General features: G+C 29.3%; 1 protein-coding gene across 1 annotated transcript; it reads left to right on the forward strand.

Moving 5' to 3' along the window:
* The first annotated feature begins 382 nt into the window (after positions 1 to 382).
* Positions 383 to 9748, forward strand: LOC129959656 (homeobox protein koza-like). The gene is made up of 2 exons (XM_056072544.1): positions 383 to 785; positions 9330 to 9748. Exons 1-2 carry the CDS (start codon positions 383 to 385, stop codon positions 9746 to 9748), a joined length of 822 nt encoding a protein of 273 aa, XP_055928519.1.
* The last annotated feature ends 2644 nt before the right edge of the window (positions 9749 to 12392 follow it).

Below are 12392 nucleotides of genomic sequence, written 5' to 3' on the forward strand. Positions count from 1 at the left end.
ATATGTATGTTAGAAGACTACATACATGTTTTCATTCAGGGAGTATTTCAGAAGTTAGTTAGGCGCGTGGTAAACAGCGGGGTTCCGCCTTCTATTGAAAAAGTCCCGCCTCCCTTATCATCCATTCGTCAGTCGACCCCCTCAGCAAACTTTGGGACCCTCGTCCCACAAAGAGATGATTTTCCCCCTTTCCTCTCTATTCCGTGCCCAAATAAGAACCCTGGTTTCCACTGCTCTTATTCATATCATATGTTGGCTTTATAGGAGTTCACTGTTTTCCGCAGATTATTTTAAAGGAAGTCAAGCATTTGTTGAGAAGATTTTAAAGTCTGTTTCATCCGAAGCTCCGTGTTCTTAATGCAAAAAAAGTGAATTTCTAGCCATGTCAAAATCATTTCTTGTAGATGCACTTTTAACCAAGGATATTAGTTCTGCTGTATGCTCTACAACTGGGAATTACTCAGATGGTAATAAAAACTTTTGGACTGACCCAAGCAATGTAAGTTTATCATCTAAACTTTATTTGCCACCGCACGTTTTATACAGAAATCAACTAGAACTTTCGAAGTATGTTCAGAGAAGTCTTTTCTCATATGCCTCCATTGAACTTGGACGTGCACCGAATTACGAGGAAATAAGAAATATGAGACCAGCATCATTGAAAACTTTGTTGAATACAAGTCCCTTGGCAAGCAAAATCCCATCGAAAGACAAAGACAAAAGGGAAAATGTGACAGAAGAAAAATTGTTGAAAAGGTCTGCTTCTTCTGAAGTGACCGATGTTGGTAAGTAAATCTTTTTTGTAAGAAAATAGGCAAATAACGAATACTTTCAATTCCACACTACCCCACCCCTTATTATAGTCTGAAAGAGCCCCGCTCTGTGTTTGTAATGACTCATGTATTTAAATAAGGCATCATAATGTAAATTAAATTATCTTTTAAATTGTCTACTATATTGCAATATTTTTAATCAGCAAGCGTTATGTCCTTTATTATTTTCGGAAGAATGGTGTCGAATCTAGTTACATTGCAGATTGCCTCTTGGGAAATAAAAATGATCCAAAAGGTTGAAATTAAATAAGATCTTGTATTCTAATGTAACATTCAGTTGAACTCAAAAGAAAATATTCAAGTCAAAGTAATTTAGAGGCAAAAATATAGTTTAATATATCTCATAAATTCACTTTATTTAATAAACTGCATTTATTGTTTTCTGAAATGGGAGATTATTGTATTAAACTAGAAAGTGTCAACGCTTTGTTCGGAGTTTTTTCATAGTTTCTGCCACAATTTTCCTTTTTAACCATACGCTATATTTAATAGATATGTATCTGAAAAGATTTGGTATACAGTAGTTAAGAATAGTTAAGTAATTAGTCAAATCTTCATTTTGGTCAATGTGTAATTTTTTATCTGATAAACAGGAAATTTTATTTTCTTTATTAAAATTTTTTGCAAAATTTACTCATTATCATTTGTATTATATTCAACATGCATATGCATTATCATTTGACTTAAAAAAAAGGGTTCTTGAGGGACTTTAAAAAATGAATTCCGCAGTTAACTGGGTAAATATGCAAAGTAGAAGTTTTTATTTTGATATATTACTGTCTTTATGCTTTTAGTGTTCCAACACGGCTTAACTTCATATATAGCAAAATATCTATTATTGCACAGACCTTATAACTGTATTTCATTGATTAAATGGCTTACAATTTTGCTTTTACAAATATCTTGCCATTATCGCTTGATGTGTTTGCGCAAGAAAAAAGAACTTTTTAACTACACAATGAGATTAATTTTATGTTCTAGTGACAGATTTCACATCATGGTGGCTTTAATTAGAAATTTCAACTAGCTTTTTAACAAATTCTTACTTTAATAATACTAACTAGTCTGTAGAATTGAATGAGCCGGAACTGAAGTATAGTCGAGGGTTTCTATACATTTATTTTCGATTCACAAAGCATTAAACTGATTTTTTTTGTTATAAGTATTACAACTGCTTTTAAAAGATGTATTCTCTCGTTTATGTATGATTGTCTAATTTTAGTTAGAAATTAAAGATATATATATCCTTTCGCTACTTCGGCAAGAATGTTTATGTGAATTATCAAATATTAATAAAAATAATGTATTATTTAAATATTAATTTTATTTAACTTAATTTTTATACTACATTTTACTATTATTTTCATTATATGAGCCAGAATTCTTTTTCCGCGAAACTTAATGCAGAATAATACATCACACAATTCGCAAATCATCTCAGAGCTCAGAAGAATTCTCAGTTAATATTCGATTTTTCTAATTTATTATTTATTAATTTTCCAATGCATTTTTTGACATCTCTGTAACATGTATTTAATTTTTTATTTCACCTTTTCTATAAATTTGGTGATTTTCGTTCAGATTTACATTTCACTTCAAGTAATATGAAAATTATTTTAGAAAATCTATTTTTTAAAGTAGCGTATGATTCACTTATATCGAAGGATGCGTTATCCTTTTTTCCAGAGAAGAAAAATGGTTTTTAAAGGATTCCTATTTATGTCATAAATGGATCTAACGTATTTAATATTTTGTTCAAATCCCATAATAAAGTAAAAAAGGTGACAATTCGTCATACTTTTTTTTTAACTGAAGAATTGAGAATATTTCAGAAAATGTACTCTCACCTTTTGAAACTTTGTTTGCGACCTTTATTCTGGCAGCACAAATTCTATTGTTTGTGGAAAAATATCATAATTTCGCTTTCTTAATATTCAAACAGCCTATTTACTCAGTACAGAATGTTCTGACATTGTCCATTGTTTGTCAAACTTTTGTCGCCGAGACCTAAGAGTTTGAAAACATAGTGGCGTACAAATATTTGTATAAACAGATATTCCAATTTAACCAATTTTTTTAGTTATTTAAAAAATAACAAATGATGAAAGTGATAATCATATATGTTTTATAACTTCGGTAAATATTGTAAGCTGAGTAGGTAGATTAAATTTTCTATTATTTTAACATGTATTTGCTCTGAAATTGACATTTAAAACGATTTTTACCGCTGTCTTAAATCAGCTGGCATCTCTTAACGTGTTTGAGAAATCTCAGCACATTCTTCTGTTAAATTTGTATTATGTCATGGCTTATTCTTCATGGAGATTTGAAAGAAGATTTAAATCTTGTATCTTAAAACAACTTTTTTCGCAGCTCATAAAACGTAACTTTTGATTGACGGAAATCGTTAATCAACCCCCTACAAATGTCATGTAACGGTGTTTTCGTCCCGTTAGAATAATATTTCCGTGAACAAGCAAATGATTGCAGCTGCATTGCATTCGAACATAAAGAAAACAGCTGTAAAAGTATAAATAACTGGGGAAAGAAAATGTAAGCTTATTATGCATGCAATTATATCAAATGGAAAGAAGAAAAAACGTGGATACCTAAACAGAAAACATCTAAATATCGCACGTTGTTTTTGCATCGCCGCTGCTTTTAATCTTAACTCTTTGTCAGATTTTGAGGAGGCAAGATTTGTGTATATATCTTTTTAAAAATTTTAAACTAAAATTAAATCATTGATATTGTTATTATTCAAAACAAAAATTAAGTCGAATCCTGAAACATCTCATAATCCTAAAACAGAATGCATTAGGTAATTACTCGATGTGGAAAATTCAATGGTCGAAGTTTAAAACTGAAAAGAACACAGAACGCAATCTTCGTAATCCGAATAAACTTTTTAACTCGAATCAAAATTTAGTAATTTTTTATCAACAATTGAAATCATGAACAAAAATAATATTTCCCGTAAAATAAATAAAATGTAGATTTGTGAATTTTCCCCTCGGATTTTATTTCATATATAAGAATAAATTACCTTACTTGGGGAAAATCGAAGAATTGCATTTTTGCAAACTCATTACTTACTTAAATCACTGAAAAGATTATATAGTTTAATAAATAATGATTTTGTTTCGTATTCAAAAGGATGGAATACGTAAGATAGAGTCATGTGGCATTTTCGTCTAGAATGAAATGAATTTTCTGATTTCTTTAAATAACAATGCATCATTTCAAATGCACGAGAGGGAGTTCGATGCCGAAAAGAAATTGTGAAATTTGAAGAAAATTTTACTGCTCTTTAAAATGACCCATTCACTTTCCTTCTTATAAATCTTTTCACCCATTTTATTAGAAAGGATGGAAAAAATTTAACCTTGAGGAGAGAGAATAAAGACATCACACATTATTATGTCTCATCTAAGTAATCTGCATATTTGAATCTCTCTTATTTGGCAGCAATGAACATTCCTCGAATTTTTAATTTTTTTATTAGATAGAATCCATTTTGTTAATTATAGAATTCTCTCTCCTTTTACACCGGTAATTTTTGTGTTACTTTAAAACTCATTCGGGTTTTATTCGCAAGTTTTTAAATATGTATGCTATATTATTAGATAGTTAGATGCTTAATACACATTTTAAATAAAAATTTTCATTTAAGTTCTTGGAAAATATTTCTATATTTGTTATATCTTTTAAGCTTAGTAAAATAGTTTTCTGAATTTTTCATGAAAACAATTAAATGTTACGCTAAAAGTTTCACTGTTAGAGATTTTACATTACAGTTTTGAATTGCAATAAATTTATTTTAAGTCTTTTTACCAATATTTATATAAAAAATTATCATCCATATTTAACTATTAAGATTATTGTACAATGTGTACTTGGTCTTATTATTAATTCAAAAAATATGATATACAGCAAAATTAGATATCGGTCTTAGTAATTAAATTAAATGTCAAATATTTATAAAGCTCTTTATATGGTGGAATTAATCTATACTTGTCGCTAAAAAAAATAAATCCGCAATGCTTTTCATTTTGTAATCATGTTTTTATTTTTATTTTTTTTAAATTACCTCATTGATTTTATGGTGGATATTTAATTTGTTTTATTAATGAAATGCGTAATACAACATTAAGAATTTTTTTGGTTATTGCTAAGCCTCATTCATTCACAAAAAAAAAATGTTCTTTATTAGTTTTTATACGATATAGGTTTAAAGAATATCAAAAATAACTAACGAAAAATAATTTATCTCCCCCTGTCGCAGATTTTTGTATTTATATCAGTCTTTGGAATTTGATGTCTATCAAGTGCTATATTTTTAAAAATTTATATGGTTACCAATACTTTCAAACTTGTTTTGATTAATTAAACTTTTCGAAATATATTTAATGCGATCAACATTAAGGTGAATATATGCTGAACGACTTTTATTTTTAAAAATTTAACTAATTAAACAACTTCTAATAATTTTATATATTCAATAATTAGTTTCATTTCCCGTTTATGACAAAATTAAGCTTATGTGATACCGATACTTCAATGATCTATAACAAAAGAATAAATTAAATTAAATGGTTGTGCTATTATTGTTTTTTTCATTTTAATCAGAATTATATGTTTTGTATCCATTTATGATTGAATAATGGATTTTTTTATCTTAATCTTTAAATGCCCTAAGTTTCAAATTTTGTATCGAATTGTAACTTACAGTTGGTTTGTTTTTAATATTTGGCTGAATGTATGTTACCACTGCGCTGTGTTCTTTTGAACAAAAGTTAAAAAAAATAAATGTCAGCTGTCAAAATTTTTCAAATGATATGACATTTTGTTTTCCCGCCGTACTGAACGGGTGATACATTTTTAGAAAAAGTTCAGCGGAATAAATCTTTGACGAATTCCATTTTCCGAAAAATAAAAATAATTTTGTGGTAGGTGAGTATCTTATTTTTACTATAATATAATTAATTTTAGCAAGGGTGTGTTTTGCTTGAAGAATTGACACCTGCTTTTTTTTTCGAAATAAATATATAAAATATGCATTGTGATTTTTTTAAAATTATTTTTCCCTTTATCCGGCTACTGCAATGAACACATTGATATTTTTTTTAAAGTTAATTTGGAAAATCAGGTTTCTAAGTAAAAGCAAATTTATATTCTCTTAAGACAATGTCTACATAAACACTAATAAATTATTTGAACATCCTAAAAGGAGAATTTTGAGTGAAAATTTGAAAAAAATATGACTACTCAAAGGAAACTGACATTGTTACCGGGTATGGATAACAGGTTTAATAATTGGTTCTGAATATGCCAGTATAATGAACTATGTGACAGGCATCTAAATCTTACTAGAGGATAATGCATAAAACTGGGCAATGTGGTACGCAATGGACACTATGCATGTATCTTCCTTGATTTAGCAAATTATATGAATCAAAGGACATATGTGAACAATTTTATTTGTGGAAACATTGCGATTAAATCAAAAAAGGGCCTTTCAATAGATTTGCTTATAAATTTATTTCAATAGATTTGCTTATAAATTGCTTCAATAGATTATAATTTGCTTCAATAGATTTGCTTATAAATTGGAATTGCCCAAAGCGTTATTGCACGGTTGTGGAAAATGTTTTACCCAAAGGCGAAACAGTTACTACTTGTTATAGTTCTGTTCGAACATCGAAAATTTCAATAAATAGGAATCATTAAGTAAAATTATAAGATTTCTTTCATTTTCATTATGATTACATGTAAAAGAAATCATCAGGTAGTAGAAAAGAAGAATTGAATGGTTAAAAAATTTTGATTTTGCTGATGTGGAAATCCTTTCATTGCTACCGATTTTACAAGTTAAATATATGTTAACATATTTTCCCATATTTCAAAATGTCGACCAGTGATGCAAAAATATTTAAACTGGTTTGGCATCCTGGAAGCATCAATACTAATATGTTTTTTAAAATGCAAGGTAGGAGAAAAAGATATCGTTTCCTTTTTCATTTGAAATCATTAAAAATTACTTTTATAGTTTATATTAACCAATTTAGCGATTTACATAATTTTTTCGAATTGCAACAATAAATAAAGTCATGCACTTTTTTTGCATAATTTGCAGAGTGAACTTTATAAAAATTATTTCATTGCTTATAAAAACAGCTAACGTTGTTGTTAAGTAGTAGGTTTATAATTTAACTGCTAATTTGATCTCAACTGTACTAGATTTAGATCGATAAATACATTTATCTACCTGGATCTATGGCTTTTATTTCAGTCTGCTAATTTGTGCTCAAAATTTTTGTAAATAACATTGTCTTAACGAGATGCATGGGAAAAAATTCTATGCCCATTTTCAGTATTAATATTATTGATAAAAATTTTTGAATATTACTTTCAATAAAATAAATTGTTAAAGTTTGCAATATTTTGATCCGCAATGGATTTAGAACTGTGAAAATGAAATATATTCATAACAGTCTGTTTTAATTAAAATATGGTTCGAATTGATTTATTATTAATGTTGCCGATTCTGTATCATCATTTTCATTATAAATTTTTCTAAGCAAATCTGTCGCTTTTCTTTGTTAGTGTATTTTTTGCGTTCTGAACTGAATATTATTGTCTGGAAATAGCCTCGATAATTAATTATTTAAACTAACATATTTTTGATACCATTTAATAAATATTTTTCTTTGTTCTCTATAAATGCTTTCAGCCTTGTTTTAGAGATACTTCTTTGATGAAAAGGCTGCGGTGACCTAATGATGGTACAATGGACACCTCTTATAGTGATCACTACATCCGAATGATTAATACAATCGAAATGCCTTTTAAATATTTCAGTTTTGAAAGAATATAATGATGTCAGAGAAAACAGACCATGAATAATACGATGTCATTCGTATTATTCATTCATTTTAATTTTAAAAAATCGATACAATGCGCAAAATTGAAAAAAATATCTCATAAATATTTAATTTTTTTTTAGCTTTCTTTTAAAAAGTTATCGAGATTAAGATATTTTTGTTGTTGTTATCAAGTATTCGCTGTATAAACCGATGGACATTGGTCTTCAAAACATTCAACATGCTATTGGAATGATTTAAAGTGTTCGGTCTTCTGACGAAACCAGGTCCACTCACATTTCTGTCTTTTGAGAAATCGCTCCTTCAATGCGTATTCGTCGACCCCATCTTTACCACATCGCTTAAACCCCGGGGGGGGGCACCTCGAAATGAGGATGAGATGCTTCCGGCATGGTAGTTGGATCTCGCCACCCTGGAGAGTAACAAATAGGTGGGAGATCTGACTCCTCCCATCCATGACGGGACGTACTTCCTTCGGGGAGGGTTGTACTGTGGCCGGTGATGGCCCTTAGGACTCAACCACAGTTCCCGCCAGTGTTGCTGTTGCGGATTTCCGGTCATTCAACCTTATGGTTTAAATCCATGTGCCTTCGTAGCGGGTCGGAGAGTCAGTTGGTTGACTTACCACATCGCTTTCGTTTACTCATCACATTGTTATTCTTACGGACCATGGATTCAGCATCACTTCTATAGTTTAGAAATTAATTAGGAAATACTTGAACATTTTCAACATATCCGCAGCCCACTACTGCCTTAACCTGGGGAAATGATCATATTCTTTCAGAAAATTGCATGTTTATTTCATGCTCAACAGGCGACGTTTGCTCATTCTGAAATTGATAACGCTCTCTGGTCATAGACATTAGTTCACTGAATGGAAGGAGGTAGAAAGAGATAGTTTAGTGAAGGTAATGATCTAAAGTAAATTGTTTCTTTGCTTTTAATCTTATCGCCGGCCTCAGATTTTCCCGTACGATTGCGTCCCGTTATAATATCTTCACTCATCGGAAAATTTGCTAAAATGAAATCTTACTATATTCAATATTTATAATTTCTTAACCCGGCATTGTACAGATGTATAGTATTAGGGGCTACATGTATGTAGAAGCATAATTGTAACATAAATGCCAGTTTATAGTTTTTGAGTGATCTTATGCTTCAGCTTCAATACTTTTCAGAATTTTGCTTTTAAGAATTCCGTTTATGGTTCACTAATTGTTTATTGAAGTAATTTCACTTATTACCATGAAGTAAATGCTCTTTGATGTTAATTTTATTCACCAAAATGTTATTTGAATAAGAAGATTTCGAAAACTATAAGTCAAGTAAAGTTGATATATTGCCTCAACTATTTACATAAAATTACCCTTTGAAAATCAAAAAACAGTCAAAAATTAGCTTAGAAAAAAATTGAATTATCAAATTTTTCTAGTCTGTAGCTATATTTTTGTAGTTAATCAAATAAATCACAAAATTTGACCTTAAAAACTTTTGAGAAATTATTTTATTTCAGTGAAATTTGAAAAAAACTTATTTTAAAATTATTTGATAGAATTTTCTGTTAAACTTACGTTTTTACGAAGAGCTGATCTTATATTATTTTTTTTTCCAGATTCGGAAGACCACCTCAGTATTGATGTTTCTAAAACCAACAAACGAGTTAGAACAGCTTTCACCAGTACTCAGCTTCTACAACTAGAAAGAGAATTCGCCTCTAATATGTATCTCTCCCGGCTCAGAAGAATCGAAATCTCGAATTACCTCAGATTATCAGAGAAGCAAGTGAAGATATGGTTTCAAAACCGCCGAGTTAAACACAAAAAGCAAGGAAATTCCACCAATTGCCAATGCTTGCGCACCTGCAAGCCACGAAACTCAGTTACTTCGACAATGAACAATGACTGGACAGCTAGCAGCTCAAATCATTCCGAAGATCAGAGTAGTTTTACGTACCAAGCAGAACATGATGAGGAAGAACCCCATTCAGAGGAAAACCACTTTGATGAGAGAAATACGCAAATATCAATATAATATGGCAGAGCAAGAAAATCTTGCTGGCGATTTTTATCAAATGATCCAATTGATTTATTTATGGCATTATTAACAAATTATTGAAAAAGATATTCATTTTGCAGTTTTAAAAATTGTAGACTATACATGACAGATGGATGGTCCTGCACAAGTCCCATATTAAATTAGATACATATATTTTCTGCAATGTTTGGTAATTTTTGTTCAGGAGAAACGCATTCTTGAATTAGCTCTCAAATGATTGACAATTTTTTAAGAAAGCATTATAAAAATTTATTATCTTATGGAATTAAATAGTTTTAGAAAATCTTATGTGAAAGTGATATTTTTTGCTTTTAATGTTTTCCTATATATTACAACGTATATGAAGTTCTAAAATATTGATTACACTGGCCTATGTTTTGGATCAGAAAAGAAATATGCCAATTTGTACTAATTTTAGCTTTCTGCATTTAAATAATAACAAGGAAAACTGAGGATTTTCTCAAGTCCATCAAATATATTTTCTAGCATTAAAAAAACTTCAAACATATATAATGGTGTTTCTACTTCTTCCTACTTACACAGTAGGAACTTCCAAGACATTCGTCTCATCACGAAAGATACAATGTACCTATTAAAAACATAATTGCACTATGTAATCTGAGCATTAATTGCTTGTACAATTTTTCTTTACTGTAATCTTTTTTTTATTAATAATTGACATGTGTATGACGCACGATATTCCAGCATTAGCATGTTAACATTGTCTGACTTCATGCTCCTTGTTTGCGTCTCTCTATAATGAAATGTCCTGGTGGAAGCGCTTCTTTTTTTCAGCTACTTACTAAATGTTGTTGTACATTGGTTGCAACCTATGTCTGAGATTTATGCTTTATCCCGATTCGAAAACATACAATCAGAGTATAATTATTCAATTATGCCCTATATATACTCACTTACTGATGAACTTGAGAGAGCAATACTAGTCAACATTTCACACGTCTGTAAAGTCGGATTTCTCAAAACGAACTGACACGACAAATGCAAAAATCATGCAGTCTTTGATCGTTTTTTAATTCTGACGGCTTATGCTCAAACTTTAAGAGACTGGTGGTTGAATTTCTTGACTGACATAATGACTTATGAACTGGAGCAGGAAAAGAAAATTAAGTGCCATACAGTACAGAATAAATATGTAAATAGAAAGTGAAATAAAATCATAGGATTATATTTACACACAGAACATTTATTTTTGAAATTTTGAAAACTGGAGTCAAATAACAATTTTGTCAAATTAAATTCTTGTTCAGCATTCACGAATTAGTAATACTGATCTACTTAGATTTCACAAAGTTTTTGATGATAGATCTGTATTATTTGATTAATTCCAGTTGATCAAAAATAAACAGATATGAAAATTTATCTACAATTGTGAGTGAAAATAGTTACCAGGGTAAAAATTTATCAACCGTACGAAACTTAAGATTGTAGAAGTGTACAGAGATATGGTGAACATTTTGATGAAAGCTGAAAATGAATAAAACTAAGACACTTCCCAAAAATAATTTGAAGCATTATCTGAAAAAATAATTCAGCTTCATTTTCAAAAATGTTGGGAGTCAGTTCGTAACCGAGAGAGAAATTATTGAAAACATCAAAATTGTTTATACAATATAAAAACTGTTCTTTTTTATAATTGAATTTCGATACTTGTGAATTATGGAATCACAGACTTTTTTTTCCTATCATGCGCTCTAAAGTATTCTGTAGTTTTTTTTACGAGAGATATTTGCCTCGCCAATTATTTTAAATAAACATTCTGGAATTAAAGTGAAAAATGTGCCGATAATTTATTATTTGAACATTCCATCATTTCCAGATGCATATATTTTTTTATTCATGAATATTTCAACAAGTCATAAAAAATAGTTCAAAATAATTCAAATTTAGAGTTTACAGCTTTAGAAATAAATATTTTTCTAAATTTAGACGAAGTTTCCTTTTTATTTCAGATAAAATTCTAAAAAAGTAGAACGTTTGGCTACATATTTCAAAATGATTGTTTTTAATCTTCAGAAAAAAAGCAGTTTTGTTTGTGATTTTAATATTATGCTTTAATTTATTTATAATTTAAGTGTCCAAAAAAACTATTGATAAATAAAATTTAAATTTATACGACCAGACTCTTTTTTTGAATACAAACCAAAGTATTTCAACTAACAACCTAATTTCTATATCTGAAAGAAAACTGTAATGTTTAACGCAAATGACGTCAACATTTATTCTGATTATGCATACACATACAGTGCAAGAATGAAGGTTCACCTCCAAGAAAAAAATGCTACTCATATCAAATTAATCAAGAAATTACAGACTCCAAGAGCATTTTACATAAACTAATAAACAGAAGTATATAGATTAGAACACACATGTAATTTTTGAAAAATAGTTAGAAAATCATTTTAACATGCCGCAGAAAGCTTTGTTTCCTTTTTTTTGCAACTGTACAGTAATTTATTATATAATACCTAGATGAAGTGCTTATATGGAAATAAAATGATAATACATTTTACATTCAAACGTATTCTGTCATCCCCCAAATATAAACAATAGTAAATAGCAAGGTTTTTCTTCACATTTTTCTGGTAGTTCTGCAATATTT

The sequence above is a fragment of the Argiope bruennichi genome, chromosome X2 (genome assembly GCF_947563725.1).
Source record: "Argiope bruennichi chromosome X2, qqArgBrue1.1, whole genome shotgun sequence".
Taxonomy (NCBI): Eukaryota; Metazoa; Arthropoda; class Arachnida; order Araneae; family Araneidae; genus Argiope; species Argiope bruennichi.